At 38.7% G+C, this 18,437-nt stretch overlaps 1 protein-coding gene across 4 annotated transcripts in view; it reads left to right on the forward strand.

The window, feature by feature from the left end:
- Positions 1 to 248, forward strand: part of LOC147465091 (calcium and calcium/calmodulin-dependent serine/threonine-protein kinase-like) — a 40,366-nt gene extending 40,118 nt beyond the window's left edge. For all 4 annotated transcript variants that reach the window (XR_015188894.1, XM_086518090.1, XM_086518081.1 and 1 more), the window contains one exon: positions 1 to 248. This exon is cut by the window's left edge and continues 71 nt beyond it. Coding sequence is in view for 3 of the 4 variants with exons in the window: in XM_086518090.1 (XP_086374216.1) it covers positions 1 to 106 (106 nt within the window). In the remaining variant the exon portion in view is untranslated.
- The last annotated feature ends 18,189 nt before the right edge of the window (positions 249 to 18,437 follow it).

Consider the following 18,437-nt stretch of genomic DNA (forward strand, 5'->3'; position numbering starts at 1 on the left):
GGATACAAACAACGATGGCCGTGTCAGCTTTGAAGAGTTCAAGGATGCAATGCAGCTGGACCAGTCTTTGAGAAAAGCTGTTCTTTCTCCATTGGAACGAGTGTGACAAAAGGGCTTATTGATCCGTTTGCTGAAAATTATAGAAAAAGAATTTGTCCAGAATAGGAAACCTGTTGAAATTCAACACAACTAACACATATGGACCGTCTCAAAAAGTTTAAAAGGTAGCCAACCCTTTCATCTGTGTCTACAGTTGAGACTGATCATCCCCCCCCCCCCCTTCCCCCCCTCCCCGCCCCCCGGCCCCTGGTGCCGCCCCTCCTCAACACACACACACACACACACACACACACACACACACACACAACAATCTTTTTTCATGCCCCTGTTTTTCTAACGTCACCATAAATAGTGTGAATTATCCATATCATCGAGTCTCTCCTGCATCTGTAGAGTTGTGATGGAAACCAATTATCAGGATCTTTGTATTCATGTATGCACAGGTGGGGGGTGTGGCTCATAATTGAAAGAGTATATATCTCAAACAATAAGATGTGTACCTCACAAAAGAATTGTAAGAAGGGTAAGAGTTTATGTAAATTGAGGATTTGGATCATTCGTAAATTTAGATCACTTTCTATGTTTGGAAGAAAAGGAAAACATGCAAGTTTTTGTATAGGAGTTTGCAAAATCCTCCCCAATTTTTGTAATACATGAGAATGTGTCATTCTTGGGGCAACATGAAATTTTCAAAGCGCTTATTTTATTGTGCTATCAGTACTAAAATATTATTCTTACTAAGTAAGGAATTCAGAGTCTTTTATGTATCCTCTTATATTTACACCAATTTGTCAATTGTTGTAACCAATGCAAAGTTGTCAGCTAAACCTTTATAATGGCCAATTATTTAGAATGCAATCAAAGTACAACCTTGTTTGAATGAAGGGTAATATTTTGTGAGACCTAGTGTAAACTTGGGTAATATCCTTGTATGGACAATTTAAGTTCAAGATTGTCGTATTTGTGTATATTGTGGATGCTTTGTAACTCCAACAATAGATCATTAAGCGTTGCTAGGAACAAATTCAAGGAATACGCTAGTCGGGATAATTTAAGTCCAAGATCTTGTAGCTTCAACTAGATTTATTTATTTTGCCGATGCTCGATATCACAAACAGCTCTTTGAGCCTTTCCACTTGCATTGGTCCAGGTTGCTTCCGAGCACCATTCCTGAATCTTGTGTATTCAATGTTTTGAGCTGCATCTTGCATACCAGAGGCTCATAATTGTTACTTGTTAAATATATGCTACAATATTACATTTCTCTTTTTGTATTGAATGCCCAAAGGCCCTTCTTCTAAGCATGGCAGAAGAGACGACCAAACCAAACGGGAGAAAGAACAGATGATGGCACCCTCTTGATGTTGAATTGACTATTTTCTTGTTTTTTGGTAGTTTCTATTCAACGAAATCAGAATATTTGAATTTGTGCACTTGAGAACTCTTGAATAAGGAATTGTAGATCTACAAGGTTGAGAAAGCCATCAGGAATGAACATCTTTGACGTAAGTCATCGCAAAGGAGGTGTTCGTAATTTCAATGGAAGACACTGAATACTGAATATTCTTGATGCGTCATAAGTTGGGTGATGGGAGCATCGGTTAGGAAATATTTCATCGTCTGATGAAGAAATCTGAACTAAGAGTTGCACGTAAGATACAAGCACATGAATGAAGATGGGTTCTAAGAGGCTTTGAAGAAATGCATATGCTTTTTGAAAAGCAGGTTGCTTTTTGAGTGCTTTTGGGAAAGCAGATGCTTTGCCATAAAGGATGTTGAAGATGATGAAACATGAAACAGAAAGAAGATAGCAACTCAGAGTAAGAAGAAGATGGAGAAGGAGAAGACACAGAGTTTACGTACGAGATCTCTGTAGTTTATCTCTCTGTATTAGAATAATAGAGTATATTTACAAACTCAGAGCTACAAAGCTTATATGAGACCCTAAGAGATAAGGTGTCCTTTCACACCAGATGTCCAGGGGGAAAAACCCAGAGGAAGAAAAGTACCCCTGATGAAGCGCGTATACACACACTAACACTACTACATGTCTACAAATCCCCCCTGTAGTGATAGTGTGAATCCGTACAAGGTAGCAAATCATCATGTGTATGAGAATAAGCCCAAAGCTTTTCGGAAAGCTTCAAACTTTTCTCGTAATAACACCTTCGTAAATAGATCTGCAATGTTATCTTGTGTAGGACAGCCTGACATAGTGGTAGTGAACCTCTATGTGTTTTGTTCTTGCATGAAATACTAGATTCCTTGCAACTGCCATAGCACTCTGACTGTCAGTGAAAATGGTAGTGGGTGCTTGTTGACACTCACAAAGATCTGCCAATAACCTGCGTATCCATACACAATCAACTGTTGCCGTGAAAGCTGCCCTGTACTCAGCTTCACAAGTTGATGTAGCCACTGTGGGTTGCTTCTTGCTTAGCCAAGATATACATGCATTTCCCAAGAAAAAAAAATTCCCACTTGTGGAATGTCGTGTGTCAAAATCACCAGCCCAATCTGAATCACTGTAACTAAGAAGCTGCATAGTACTGTGCTTTCCATACATATCCCCTCTTGGAAAGACCATGGAAAGATTAGGGGTACCTGAAAGGTAACGAAGTATGCGCTTCACAGCCTGCCAATGATGTATACCTGAGCTGTGCATAAATCTGCTTGCTTGTGAAACCCCAAATTGAATGTCTGAACGAGTGTTGCCTGCCAAATATCAAGCAACCAACCGCTGCTGCATAAGTATGTACATCAAAAAGTTCTCCAGCATCGTGCATGCTCAACTTTGATCCAGTTTCTACGGGTGTAGAGATTGGTTTACAATTTTGCATACCAAACTTGTCCAAAATTTTATGCAAATATTTTGCCTGCAACATGTATATGCCATCCTCTGATTGCACAAACTGAATACCCAAGTAATAATGTAGCAAACCAAGATCAGACATCTCAAAGGTTTTTCTCAAAGCATCTTTAAACGCTTCAATTGCATCTGCAGTATTGCCTGTAAGAAGCATATCATCCACATAAAGTGTTAGCATAATGAGAACTCAATCTCTCTTTTTGACATACAAAGTACTTTCTATTGGACCAATTTGAAATCCCTGGCCAATCAAATAAGTATGTATCTTCTCATACCATGCTCTTGGAGCCTGTTTGAGACCATACAAAGCTTTACGCAATCTACATACCTTTTGCTCTTGACCTTTTACAAAAAAACCACTTGGTTGACTTACATAAACTTCTTCCTGTAAATCACCATTCAAAAAAGAAGTTTTGATATCCAACTGATGCACTTTCCAACCATGATGAGCAGCAATTGCAACTAGTGATCTAATTGTGGACGCACGAGAAGTAGGAGCAAAGGTTTCATCATAATCTATGCCTTTCTGTTGCGCATAGCCTTTTGCCACAAGCCTTGCTTTGTACCTGTCAACAGTACCATCTTGTTTCCTTTTTACCTTAAAAACCCACTTTGTACCAATAGGCTTTTTACCTGTAGGCAAGTCCACTAGATCCCATGTATGATTCTTATGAATAGAATCAATTTCTTGCTGCATAGCATCTTTCCACTGAACACACTCTAAAGCTTGTTCAAATGAATCAGGCTCATCTGCATCACAAAGAGTGCTAAAGCAAGCCAAATCTACTTGCTCTCTGCCAAAAGTAGTACCAGCATGTGTTTTTCGTGGCAACGGTGCATCCAACTTGCTATCCTACAAAGTTTTTTGAACCCATTTAAGCAGGGTTCTTTCTTCCCTGAGAACTTCTTGCTCTTCACGCACAATTTCCTCTACATCATGAGGTGTCACATGCTGATCAAGAGATTGATCAAGATTATCAACCTGTTGTGATTCTTGATTCTCCACAAAAGAAGGAAGCAAACCTTCAAATACATCATGTGTCTGCATATGAGGTACATCAAAAGCAACCATAGGTTGAGCAGTAGTTTCTGTAAAAATTACATCACGACTTTCAAAAATCTTGTTTGTAGCAGGATTGTAAAGTCTATAACCTTTACTTCCACTACTGTACCCCACAAATATACATTTGATTGCCTTATCATCAAGCTTCCCACGTAATTGATGAGGGATGTGAGCATAAGCAAAACAACTAAAAACATTAAGATAACTGACTGAAGGTTTTCTGTCATACCAAGCTTCATATGGAGTAATGGTCTTCAATGCACGAGTAGGACACCTGTTCAAAACATGTGTTGCACAAGCAACTGCCTCCATCCATAGCTTATGAGACAAACTCTTAGCCTTGAGCATACATCTAGCCGTCTCCATTAAAGACATGTTCTTCCTTTCTGCAACACCATTCTGTTGTGGTGTGTATGGCATAGTGCATTGGTGTTTAATGTCTTTCTTTCCCAAAAAATCCTTAAATGCACCTGACATGTATTCACCTCCTCGATCGGTACGAAGAGTATGTACTTTGCAACCTGTTTCATTTTTAACCATGGCGACATAATGTTGAAAAATTGCAAACACATATGACTTTGCTTTGAGTGGATACACCCAACAAAACCTGGAAAAGTCATCAATGAAGGTCACAAAATAAAGGCTGTTTCCTATAGATGGCGTCCTCATAGGACCACATACATCACTGTGTACAAGCTACAACTTTTGTGTCCCTCTAATTGAATCCTCCTGCGAAAATGCAAATCTGTGCATCTTTCCAAGAATGCAACCTTCACATACATGTCTTGGTGGCATCTCCAATAAAGACAAATCATGCATCATATTATGACGTTGTAAAGTCATCAAACTGCCATAACCAACATGCCCAAATCTAGTATGCCACAACTCAGCATCCTGCATAGCATGAGTCTTTGTTTCTGCAATACGTACCTGAATCTGCTTTTCATAACAATCTAGCACAAATAGTCTATTTTTCAGCGTACCTGTAGTGATAAGAGAATAACCATTCTCTCGATCTCGTACAACACATCTGTCATCCTCAAAAATGACCCGAAGACCATTTTTTGTAAGAGAGGATACAAACAACAAATTCTTCTTGATCCCTAGAACATATAAGACATCTGGCAAGCATAAATCTGAACCATCTGAAATGGTAATCAAAATCTTACCAACGCTTTTGATTGGATAAGAAGCATTATTTGCACATGTCACCTTCTTTCTTGCTGGAGCTGCATCCAATGAACAAAACAAATCCTTCCTTGAAGTAATATGCCTGGATGCACCACTATCAAAGTACCAAATCATTTGTGTCTCGTCAACACTGTAAGCAAAAAAATCTGAACATACTAAGAAAGCATAAGAATCCTGCACAAAGTTTGCAGACTCTTCTTTAGCTGTAGAAGAATCACCAGAAGCTGAAACAACCAAACTTGACTCTTTTTTCTTTTCTTTAGCAATTCGCTTTTTACACTCACTATTGTAGTGACCAAGTTTCTTGCAGTAGTGACATTTACCTTTCTTCTTGGACTTGTCGGAATCACCTTTAGACTTCTCTGAAGACTGTCCTGCACCAGACTTGGAGTGCTGAGCACTCTCTTTACCCTTGTTTTTGTTCTGTACAACAAGATCATGATCCATACCATCCACCTGTAAAGATTTGTTCTTACGTGATTGATCCTCCTGCAATAGCAAAGCCACTAACTCTTCAAAACGAAGAGGCTCAGGATTAGCTCGCAAAGACAGAGTCAAAGAAGTCTGAAAAGTCAAATAAGATGGTGGTAGTGAATTGAGTGTTTTGGAAACCAAGTCCTTCTCTGGAATCACTTCATCAATGCTAAGCAATTGCTCTTTAAGATCCCCGATTTTTGTAAGATGCTCGACGATATCATCACCGTCGTCCATCTGTATTTTGTCAAGTTGTTTCTTCAAAAACTCTATTCTGGCAGCGTTTCTTCCTCCAAACATAGCTTGCAGAGTGTTCCAAGCATCCTTAGAAGTTCTGCAAGATCTGATATGTGGTGTGATTGTCCTCTTTATGGTTAAGGCAATCACATCCATAGCTTGTGCATCTTTAGTATCCCATTTCTTTTGCTCTGGAGTGACTTGTGAGGGTCCTGCACCAACAGCTGCACCACGACCAGGCGTGGCAGGTGCAATGCTACCTGAACGAACTTCATCTCTAGATACATAATCTCACAATCCTATACCAACCAAAACATTTTTGGCCATAAAAGACCAAAGAGAATAGTTGGTACCATCCAATTTGTCTTCGGATGTAAACGCACCAAAAATCTCTTTCTCCGTAGATTGAGCCATACTGTGGATGCACACAAGAGAGAAAAAGAACCTCCAAGAGATTCACAAATCTCCTCTCCAATGCAAGCAAAAATCTACACAAAATCTCAGCACAAAACTAAGACAAGCTGCTTCCCAAAAGAACTGTTTACCTGAAGAAAATCTGTCAAAAAGCACACCCTCTTGATCGAAACGCCTCCGAAAAGTAACTTCTGCTACGCTGCTCAGAAAAAAAATTCTGAGGGCTCGAACGGCTTCAAAAGGGGGGTAAAACCCCAGGTCATCTATTGAGAATACTCCCAGAACGTCGAGGATGCTCCCACGAGCAAATTTTCCGAAAACTGCCTGAAAACTGTAATTGCGCGCGCGGACGCGAAAACGTAAGTAGAGAATCTGGAAATCACCTTGCTCTGATACCAATTGTTGAAGATGATGAAACAGGAAACAGAAGGAAGATAGCAACTAAGAGTAGGAAGAAGATGGAGAAGGAGAAGACACAGAGCTTGCGTACGAGATCTCTGTAGTCTATCTCTCTGTATTAGAATAATAGAGTATATATACAAACTCAGAGCTACAAAGATTATATGAGACCCTAAGAGATAAGGTGTCCTTTCACACCAGATGTCTAAGGGAAAAAACCCAGTGGGAGAAAAGTGACCCTGGTGAAGCGCGTATACACACTAACACTACTACATGTCTACAAAGGAGTCTATGTCTGCATCGTATATGTGCATGGGATTGCATCCAAAGATGCTTGGGTATGTTTGTGTGAGCATTGTTTTCATTACATAAGTTTTTATTGAGTTTTGAATAAGTTCAGATCATATAAAATTAGCAACAAAAGCAGGGCACACCACTTTCTGGCCAAATTTGGCAACAAATTGATTGCTTTCTCTCCCTTTGCTTGGCGTGCACTCTCCCTGCTCCCTAGGTGCTCCCTCCACTTGGCTTTGAATTAGCAGGATCGACCTCTCTCTTTCCTTTCTTGGCATGCACTCCGAGGAAGCCAGAAGCTCTCTATTTTCAGTCCTCTCCTCTCTATTCGTGCCAGCTCTAGAGTCTATAAATTCAGCTTAGCACCCCACGACAATGCTGCAAGTTCACACTACGAGTTTATTTTCCATGCCGGGAGCAATAGGTGATGATTTGCATATGAGTTCTATTAGTGTTTGCTATTGTGTTCATGTTTTGTAGGTGCTCTACCTTTGAAAACAAAGCAAGGATGCTTTGGCCTATGCTCAAGGGATTCCGAAAACGGAATCTGAGGCGGTTTGCAAAGATTTGTCAGTCACCCTGAGCACTCTGACTGGTGAGAACCCTCACGACGTCTATTTAAAACAACCCAAAGCTTCCTTGCCAGAGACCGTGCTAGGCATATCTTGCAATCAATGCACTTGAGGACATTTTGCGCAGAAAACTCATATAGAACTTTTTGAGCTTCCCTAAGGGCACCACGTTTGATATATATATATCAACCCACAACTTCAAGGGCACCATGCAAGAGACCTTCAATGCAAGAGAAAGTGATTCCTTTGTATCAATCCAAGAGACGACATAATGTCCATCAAGAACTTTTCGTGAGGCTGCATACTTTCAAGGTGCATCTGTAGCGAGGAATTCCCTTGACAACCGTTGACAACAAAAAAAGCTTCGGCATGAATGCATCCCAAGAGATGAAATTCTGCATAGAAAGCTCATCAAGAATTTCTTTCGCTTTTGTGAGCATTTGGGATACATTTCGACCACCGTATTTGCAAGCAAAACATGTTTCGTGAATATCTCTGATTGTCAATCTCATCGTGAATTCTCTCACCTGTATGAGAGAGAGAGAGAGAGAGAGAGAGAGAGAGAGAGAGAGAGAGAGAGAGGCTGGAGAAATATTTCTTGTGGCCCCGGCTTTGGAACCTTTTCACACGCATATGAGCAAGCTACCTCTAATTTTGAGAGGGATAATCACACTAAACATCTCATATTATAACTAAAAATTCCATAACATGAACCGGCTTGAGAACCTTCTTGCCCAAATTTGAACCGGTCATTTTTTATTTTGAACAAGCTTTGGATAAAGTGAACCTATCGTTTTTCGAGCCCTGATTTGAGAGAGAGAGTGTTTTGATGGACCAACCAACTTGGCAATGAATTAGATAACTTTACTATGGGGCTCAGGGTGCACTTATTCATTAGCCTAGGGTCCTTAACACTAGGTTGGTAACCTAACAGGACATAAAAATGTCCTTTCAGGGTTTCGAAAAAAACCTCCAAAACCATAGTAGATCCACTCATTTTGTAAAATCCTTTCATGAGGTTATAGTTCAAGGCCTACTACACATGGAAAAAATAAGAAACTTTTAAAATTTCTCATCTTTTGGTCACACCAAGCCTCCAAAGCTGATGGACCAGTACATTTTCATCAAAACAGTCATTTCTTACGTTTTGTTTCATAAAAATAAGATTAGGGATTTTTGTAGGACTTGAGATAAATTCCCTAGTTAACTTCAATGGGTTGGTGATCAGAACATATGATTGCTTCTCACTCACTATTTTTTGTTTTGCCAAAAGAAATAGGTACAAAAAAGTTGAATTTTTACCATTCTGCAAACCTATCATCAAAGTTTCTATAGCCACGCTCAATACAAATAATATATGCATGTTTTCTTAGTTCCCTATTGTCCTTTAGGTTCATAAGGAGCCATGGAGCATGTCAAAAGAATAATACATCTCTTACCAAGGGGAATCTTGGGGACAAAGATGAAGTGCTAAATACAGCAAACATGAAAAAACTGGGTTCAACAATATGAGTTGTAGAATCCCATAGAAACTATTCAATATCTAGCCAAATTTGATCTTTACGACTAGATATGGTTACTACCTACAAAATGCATGTAGTTGTCACAAGAAACTAACAATATTGAAAAAGCTATACTTGATATACTAGAATGTTTCGTTTTCTTCTATAATTGAAAAAATCAACCATCGTTGTCTACTATGCAAAATAGGGTATTAGGTGCCCCAAAACTCAAGGAATATTAGCTTTATGTTACGATACGCGACATAGAAAATCAAAACTGCATTTGGATATCATGAAAGCCACCAAAAAAATCATAGAAGAGCTAAAATTGGCTAAAAAACAGGATTTGACAATTTTTGTAATTTGGTCATAACTTACAACTTTAACATTTACTTCTCCCTAGAAGCATCGGGACATGTTGAGGAGTACTAAAGATAGTTCTCTAGCATTATAGACCTCACAAACATGAATTCTAGAGTGGTATAGTTGCAAAAAGTTGAAAAAAAGCCAAAAACAGGACCCGTTTTTTCACAAAGTTTAGGTTGTGAAATGTTGTGCAAGGACAAGGTTAAAGATGGAATTGATATTCCAAAAAAATGTCGAGTTTTTTTCAGCTCATGAGACAACTTTCTAGACAGATAACATCTCAATATCCATTTTGAAACTCTTGATATAATTCAAGGAAAATGGTCACTTCAGAGGACATAAAAGTGTCCCAGGACATAAAAGTGTCCCATTACCAACCTAGTGTTAAGTAACCCCCTCAACAAATTGCACTGCCCAGAATCATGTCGAATAAGTAAAATAAATACCTAAAGGCAACTACCGTCGACTTCTACCTAGCATATCTCGACCACCACAGTTCTGTTTGATGAGCCGTCAGATTCGGTCAACCCTACATGATGCACCCTATTTCCTTGATCCTTGGAGAGGCCACAAAAACCACCGTTGGCATAGCCTTTCACATCGATGAGGATGAGAGAGAGAGAGAGAGAGAGAGAGAGAGAGAGAGAGAGAGAGAGAGAGAGAGAGAGAGAGAGAGAGAGAGAGAGAGAGAGAGAGAAGGAAACGAAGAAGAAAAGAGTATAGATTACAGAGGAGAAAAACTAAACATACCTTCCAAAAGTTGAAGGGTGCTCCCTTGTACACAAACTGAAACTCCCTCGGCATTTACCCTCCATTTTTATCGAAAGACAGCGCCAACAAAGGAAAGACAACACATTTTGTTTGCGATGTCTCACACTGACACAGTCTTGTCTTCACTGAACCACCCCACCTCAAAAGACTTGACAAACTATTGATCACTGTGTGTCTCTGCTGAATGATGTAATAGAAGAACTGAGTAAACGTGCTATTGTTTCTTGCTACAGCTGTCTTGACTTTCATCTTCGAGGTCATCACTGTGTCATGCCACTTTGTGTGCACGGATTGAAATTTGGAGCATAGGTTCCATTTTTGTATTTTTGTCCGGTCTCCCCTTGTTGTGAACACACATAAGGGTGCATTTGCACGGGCAATCTTCTACCCCCGCCCACTTGCGTAAGATAACGCTACGCTTCACTCTCCACTGTGCCAACCAAAATCGATACACCATATCTTACCCCCACCTTGCTTAACAAAGTGCTTTTTAGGCCTACTGCAGTCAACAACACACGATGAATTTGCTGATGCATGGCGGGGTCTCTACCCAGCCTCTGTGAAAATTTGTTCTAAGTTCTTAACCCTGACAATGGACAAGCGTTCTTGATGTCCTATCTTTTAACTAATAGCTGCCATAAGTTTAAGTTGCTTGCCAATCTAATAGGCTTGGAAAATTCTTTAAGTGCAAGAACCTGGTTGATAAAGATTTGAATGATATGTGGAAGTGATAGTGGGACATGCCTTTACCTCTTCGTCCACTCTTGGGAACTGCCCCATAATGTGCCACCTTAGGATGTGATCACGCATGCACTAGTTATAAGTGATACGTAACGGATGCAACGATGCCAAAATTGGCATAGCTACAAAAAACTTGCATAGCTACATATAAGACTTTGATGTATCCTATATAGGGGAGCACACACACACACACACACACACACACACACACACACACTATCAAGATAGGGGAAATGACCCAACGCCACCTCTTGCATGGGCAAGGCCCGAGCTGCCTTATGCCTGGACCTTCTTATCCTTTAAATTATTAACTCTTAATATGCAAGTGACGGTTCACCTGGTCATTACTACAATATGCCCAGTATGAGTTTCAACCTAGAACTCCTTCCGCGGTAGGATTGCAGAAGGAAAGGGTTTAGACAGCTAAAGACTTTTTAGAAGATATGAATAAAATGCTTAAACTTGCTAAAGACAATATTAAAAGGGCTCAAGATAGAGCAAATACGTATATTGATTTTCATAGAAGGCCTCTTACCTTTGAGTAAGGGAAGCAAGTGTATTTGAAAGTGCTTGAAAAGTCTGAAACCATGATGACGGGACCATGTCCAAAATTATCACCAAGGTATTGTGGACCTTATACAATATTGAAGAAAGTTGGAGATATGGCTTCAGACTCCAATTAACAGATACAATGGCATACATCGAGTATTCCATGTTAGTAGACTAAAAAAAAAGTTGGGTTCATAAACGCTCAATCTCTTCCGCATGAGTCAGAGAAAATATTAGACACTGGAGAGAAAAGAACTAGAAATAGAATTTACAAAGAGTGTTTAGTTAAGTGGAAAGATTGTATTGAAGAGAGTCCAACATGGGAGCGAGTAACCACTCTCCAAAAAAGACTCCCCAATTTTGGGATTATCCCTTCCCAATAAGATTTTTGAGGACAAAAATTCTTTTCAGGGGGAAGAAATGTGACGTATCCTATACGGGGGAGCATGCACATTGTAGCGGTAATGACCGAGTAAACCATCGACTGCATATTAAGAGTTAATAATTTAAAGGATAAGAAGGCTCGATCTATTAGGCAGCTCGTGCCTTGCCCATGAAGGAGATGTGCTAGGTCATCTAGGGGGAGGTGGAACTCGATGCGTTTTTGTGTGTGTGTGTGTGCGCGCACGCGTGCTCTTTGGACTCGAGAGCCGGCTTCTGGGATAGGCATTCTTCACTTATGACTCAAAGACAAATAATTGGTGTATGTTTGATCATGCATGAGGCACAATTATTTCAAAAAATAATTGATAACTGTGCATCACCTAATCACAGTCTTAGAGAAGATACCTCTAAAATGCACACATCTCATAGCTATTCTTTCCTTCATTCTTCTTTATAATCCACCAAGAAAACCCCCTCACAAGTGGGCCAACAGAATGACAACAACTCATGACGTTGCCACAACTTATGAAGATGTTTAATATGACATTTCATTTCATTTCATTTCTCACACACATGCCCTCACACCTCTCTCGTCACAATGTTTACACCCAAATGAGTCATGCTCACACTACTACACCCCCGCCTTGCTCAATTTTATGTGTTGTCTTTAGGCCTTTTTGATGTGTTAGTTTGTTTTTGCTTCGTAATTTTTGTGTGTCAACAATCTACAAGGAGCAATTATTTTATTTTCTCAAGAAGGGACTGCTTGACAGGAAGCAAGGGGGCTGATCCCCCCCAAACCCACACTTTTTTTTTGTAAATTAGATTTGATTAATTTACAAGTGGAAAACCTCAAACCGAGGAAAAACCCCAAAAACACACACACACACACACACACATTATAACATATACATGCATCCCTCTCTCTCTCTCTCTCTCTCTCTCTCTCTCTCTCTCTCCACGGTGGCTCCCCCCTTTGAGCCTCTTTCCTCCCTCTTTGAACTTCTTTAGCTTTTGTGACCTTTGCCATGTAGAGTAGGGTTTGCGATGTCTTCCCATCTGTATCCTCTAGGGAATAGCCATAGATTTTGTCGAAAGAGGAGGAGGGTGAAGAAGAAGGAGAAGAAGATGACCCCTTTCTTACCCTTTTCTTCCTTTGGTTTTCTCTCTTCCCTTTTGGAGTGATGAGGAGAAGGACTGTGTGTTGATCTTGAGGAGTGGGTGATCGTTTAGATCACCATCTTCTTGGAGCCACATCTTCAGAGGAACTTCAAGTTTTATTTCTTTCTTGCTCTTTGGATTCCTCCTCTCGTATGGGAGAGAGTCTTCTTTTGGGTGTCTCTTCAAGAGGCCTCCTAAGCTCTCTCTCCTCTTGAAGAGGAAGGGAGATCCCATAAGCGCGAAGTTGTTAAGTAAGTTCGGCTTGCAAAGTAGGGTTGCCCATAGCTTGCTGCAACCTAGTTACGGGATAATTCACTGACATGGGGGCATCATCATTAGCACCTTCATGTGAAAAATCAAAGCTGTCAATGCTCATTCTACTCTCTTGGTTATTGTCTTACATGTTAACAAAATTTTTGTATGTAGTTAGTGTATGCTTTGGAATTCAAAACCTTAGTTTCCACTCCTCTTAGCCTTTGAAAATTGGCTCTTAAGTATCTACACCCACGGCTCAAAGTGGTTAATTATAGAGAGTAGTGGAGTAGGTCTAACATAGCATAGTTGCCGAGAGCTAGCTCCTTTTAGACTTCTTATGGCTCAATAATGGTAAAGCCGTAGGCAAGTCTAAAAAGACTCCATTATTAAATCCAAGCTCTCGAGGTGTGCATCATATCCCACATCGTGAGCTCAATAAAACTAATAATAGATCCCAATTCCACTTACCCTGGTATAATTAACAAATCAACCTTTTATAGTCTACTTAAGGACCTCTCTTCTTAAGCAAAAAAAGAGAAACCAAATGCTGTGTTACCAATGTAATGGAATTGGCCTATTAACTTGAGAGTAGCTCAAAATAGAGAGAGTACTTTTGTGAGATTACTTTGTGAGCATAGTGGGCTAATATAATTTGGTGGAAAGGGAAAAAAGAAGATGTGTTTCCATTATTGTAAAGTTAAACATAACTTGATCAAGTAGTGTCCTAAATTGAAGGCAAATGAGGCCAAGAAAAAAGAGGCTAGTTCCACTATAAGTGCAACTATCAGGGATTTCACTGACGTGATCACGATTGTGTGATTATGTTAATAACGTGAGTAATTACACATGAAAAAGACGTGATTATGTTAATTATTAACATGATTTTTATGGTAACCTGTAGAAACTACTAGAGCTAGTAAGCCCGTTGGGTCTTTGTTTAGCCTGTCGAGCTTCTTCATTTTCCTTGTAGGCCCATCGAGAAAATAAAGAAGCCCGGTGGATTAAATTGTATAAAGTAAAATCTCTACTAACTTTGGCATTTTGGGGAGTGTATCCGAGCGCCAGAAACCTTGTGAATTGACCTAAGGTTATCAAATAACAAGTTCTTTTTTTGGGTTAAGTGTGTTTCTTAATATGGTAACCACTTCTAAAAATATTTAAATCTTTCACCGAGAACAAAGGTACAAAGCCAAAACAATAAAATCTTTGGAGAATTCTACTCATTTTTGCGACAAAGCCAGTGGTCCATAAAAGGGCCGAAGTTGATTTTAGAAGATGAGCATATTTAAATAACGAGTTGATACTCAAGGGTCGATGCTCTATACTAGTGTATTAGGTATATAAAGGTCCTTGAAGTCTTGCATTTTACACCATACATTGTGACTACACAATATGAGAGCTATAATCCTTAGTTTGTTGAAAATAGCTTTTATATATTGACATATTAGTCTAAATGGCTCCATAACTATCATCCACTACTAGTTCAACATGTTGTTTATCTTTCTGATGGTACGACTTGTCAAGTAAAGGGTATTGGATATTTATATCTTGGTACCTTATCTGCTTCGACTCAAGTTTTGCGAGGGGTACTACATGTTCCAGATATTCAACGTTATCTTCTTTCAATTGCTAGACTTGTTGATCTTTGTCTCTTTGTTGGATTTGATCATACCAAATACTGTATTGAGAAAGATTGATAAACTATAGCCACTTCTTCTCAAACCAATAATATGTTTGAACTTTCTCTCAATGATGCTATAGCAAATGTTGTCACTACTTTAGATGATCATGATTGCAAGGTATGGAATCACCGCTTTGTTCATGCTGATTTCTCAAGACTCCTTGATCTTCATCGTCGTGATCTCGTTCGTGGCATGAATCTTAATACTTATACATATGTGAATTTGTGAGTTTTGTGCTCTTGGGAAACATAATTGTAAACTTTTTCCTCTCAAATATAGGAATCGGAGTGGATTGGGGTTTTGTGTTTACCTGGGCTATAGTGAGGCATTTTTTTTGTGTTTCGGGTGTGTACCCCCTTCTCCCTTTCCATCTTTTGGTGCCCCCACAAAACAAATCATTGATTTCTTCCCGATGTTTTGTTTGTGATAAAAAATGTGGCAGAGTGCGGGCCCGATTTTTAATGATATGAAGATGCAGATGAATGACTGGCAAATCTGAGCTGTTCATGCTATCATTGCAAATGTGGAGTGATGAATAGAAGGTGCACACGGTTCCATTGGTGGTGCGAGGTAAAGCAAAGGAATGGTTTAATGGTCTAGAAGTTGTAGATAAGCAGAGCTAGGTTGGTTTCCCTGATGGTGTTGGTTACTGAGGTAGTTGCGAAGATCAAAGGGTTGCAGAAAGAAGCAAGCAAATTTTTTTGATGCTTTTGTCGATAAGTTTGAAGAAAGATGAAAGGATTTGGTTGGTGTCACCCAAGTGGTCAACTATTTTAAGCTGGAAAAGTTCCTAGCTTGCCTGCATCCGTATGTTCAAGAGAAGGTTGATTATGAAGAGCGCAAAAGCTATGCTGAGGCTATCAAAATTTCCAGGGTGAAAAGTAGAAAAATGAAAAGAAAGTTGAACTTAGGCTTGTTCAAGCCTATAGATTATGTGGCTATGGCAGCAACATGGTGTTCTACGGACCAATTGAGGATGGTACCAAGTGTGCAAAGTGCAGAGCCTGTTAGAGTAAGGCCTTTGATTAGTTATGCTCCTTTGCCATCTCAATTATCCCAATTTGGAGCCCCCCTGGCCTAAAAAACCACTTTGAGCATACACGTCACTGTCTAGAGAAGAATTGATTTTTCTTTTGAAGGAGACCAAGAAGATGAATACTCCATACAAAGTGAGGTAGTAGAATATTAACGTAATTCTTTGAAGAAGATGAACATGTTACATTGTTTAATGTTTTTATCCTTTTCTTATAATTTAGAAAAGTTGGATATTGATCTCAATAATAGCTCAGAGTACTAGTCTTTTGGAACGAGTGAGAGCAATACCTAGTGTTCAGGAAAAATTAATTTTGTAAACATACAAAATGCCCTCAAGAGTAGGTTTAATAAAGGAAACTTTGAAAAATTATCATTTTTTTTTGCAATTTAGCTCTATTTTCTTAAATGTTCCTAGCAGATTTTCTCCTCCCCCTCCCTTCAACCGGCTAGAACCAACTCAAGGGTAAGCTGAGGTGCACTTTACCCAAACACTGGCAATACCTCACTCTTTTGAGACAGGGATAACATCATAGGTGAGTTTTATTATTTCATTTTATAGCATGGTTCATAACTTGTTACATTGTAAGAGTGTTTTTTTGGGGGTTTTGTTCTGTCTATGTTTGTTGTCCTTTTCTAGATTAGCAAGAAGCTTCCAACTCAATGACTTGTAAGAAGAGGAGAACTTCTTTGATGTTCTAGTTTAATGTGTACTTGTAATTTATATATCTTTTTGTTCTAGAACATTGATAAATTCAATGAAGACCTTAATGGTAAGAGCTCTTGTTCTTTATCAAAGGAATATAGTCCAGGGCTAGAAAAATACATTTTTCCCAACCGAATAGAATAAGGGGAAACTTGGTTTTCAGATCAAAATTTGAAGGTTTTGCCGGTTATTACACTAAAACTTGTTTAAATTTGCCAGTTTTCTCAAAGGCAAGTTCAAAATCTAACCGGGATTTTATAATTTCAGTCGATTAAAATACACTAGACCCCGGTTTTTGTCTATAACAAAGTAAGCTTTTATCTTTTAGTCAACATATATAATTACTATAACAAGAAGATATCTTTAGATTTTTTAACGTGTCCAAGCTTTACCTAATGAACATTAATTTATTAATTTATGCAAGACTATCTCCTTTAAAGCTTAAAGTACTTTGATCTTCAAACAATAGAGGACATGTACTCAGTTTTGAAAGCTCATTTTTTTCCAAAATTAATCCAGAAGAGATTACATTCACGGACAACAAGAAAGCACTAATGTTAGATGAAATGAGAGAGATTCACACACAAAGAGTGCTCTTGAGATGTCAACTTGGTCAGGATTTGACATTTGATGAAGTGGAAATTATGTCTCTTTAAAAAAAATCCAATATTACTTCTCTTTTCTTAGATTCTGTTTAGTTATAAAAACATGGTGTAACTGTGGTCTTTAAATGGTTGTAATCAAGAATTTTACTTATTATGTCTTGGATATATAATATTTAATTGTTTCCTAGCTATTAAGTTCTCAAAAACATCAAGAGAATTCTCCATTTTTTTTACTAGTAGATTAAACAAAGCTAGAATTAGCAAATGAAAAAATGTTACATTTATTACTCAGTCTAACATGAATTTTTTCTCTACATAGTAAAATGGCATGTGTGTGGCTTGCCATGAGCTTTTACCATATATAATTTTTTTTTATACATAGTGAATTAGTTCTACATAGTGCTTTGTCAAGGGAAAAATTCCTATATAGACTACCGAGTAAATGTTCCATTTTTTTAATTTACACTTTCTCTAGTTACCTTCTTTTCTATCTAGTAAAGAATATGGTGAATTTTATCTTTTCCCTATATAGTAACATGTGTGAAAGTTCTTGTGGATCCAAAAGATTCACGTGTCTTTGTTCAAAACAGGTAGTAAAGGGATGTTGGGAAAACAGGTTGTGGTTGGCGATGTTTTGGTTGATATGTATATATATGTTGTGCTATTGTGGATGTAAAAAAAGTTCTTCATGGACATCTTCCATATAATGTCATCACTTCAAATGCATGGATTGCAGGATATGTGATAATAAGGAGAGCTATTGGAAAAACATGTGGTGATTGGCAGTGATAGTATTGATGGAATCTCCAACAAATGCAATAGGTTTGGCCTCATTTGTGCACAAGTTGAAGTATTTTGTCTAGGTTCTTTTGCATGCTTTCACAGTATGTGCATCCTCTTCAACAAATGAGTTTGGCTTTCAATGGACTAAAGATGCACTGGTTGCCTTTGATAGAGTGAAGAAGGTTCTTTTCCAGTTTCCAACAGTTTATCCTTCCAACCACGAGGATGATTTCTATGTTTCCATGATGATATACACACATGTCATAGGAGTTGTTCTACTATGAAAAATGGATAGATTCTACAAACCCATCTACTTTGATAGCCGAG

The sequence above is a fragment of the Adiantum capillus-veneris genome, chromosome 1 (genome assembly GCF_014529385.1).
Source record: "Adiantum capillus-veneris isolate H3 chromosome 1, ASM1452938v2, whole genome shotgun sequence".
NCBI lineage: Eukaryota > Viridiplantae > Streptophyta > Polypodiopsida > Polypodiales > Pteridaceae > Adiantum > Adiantum capillus-veneris.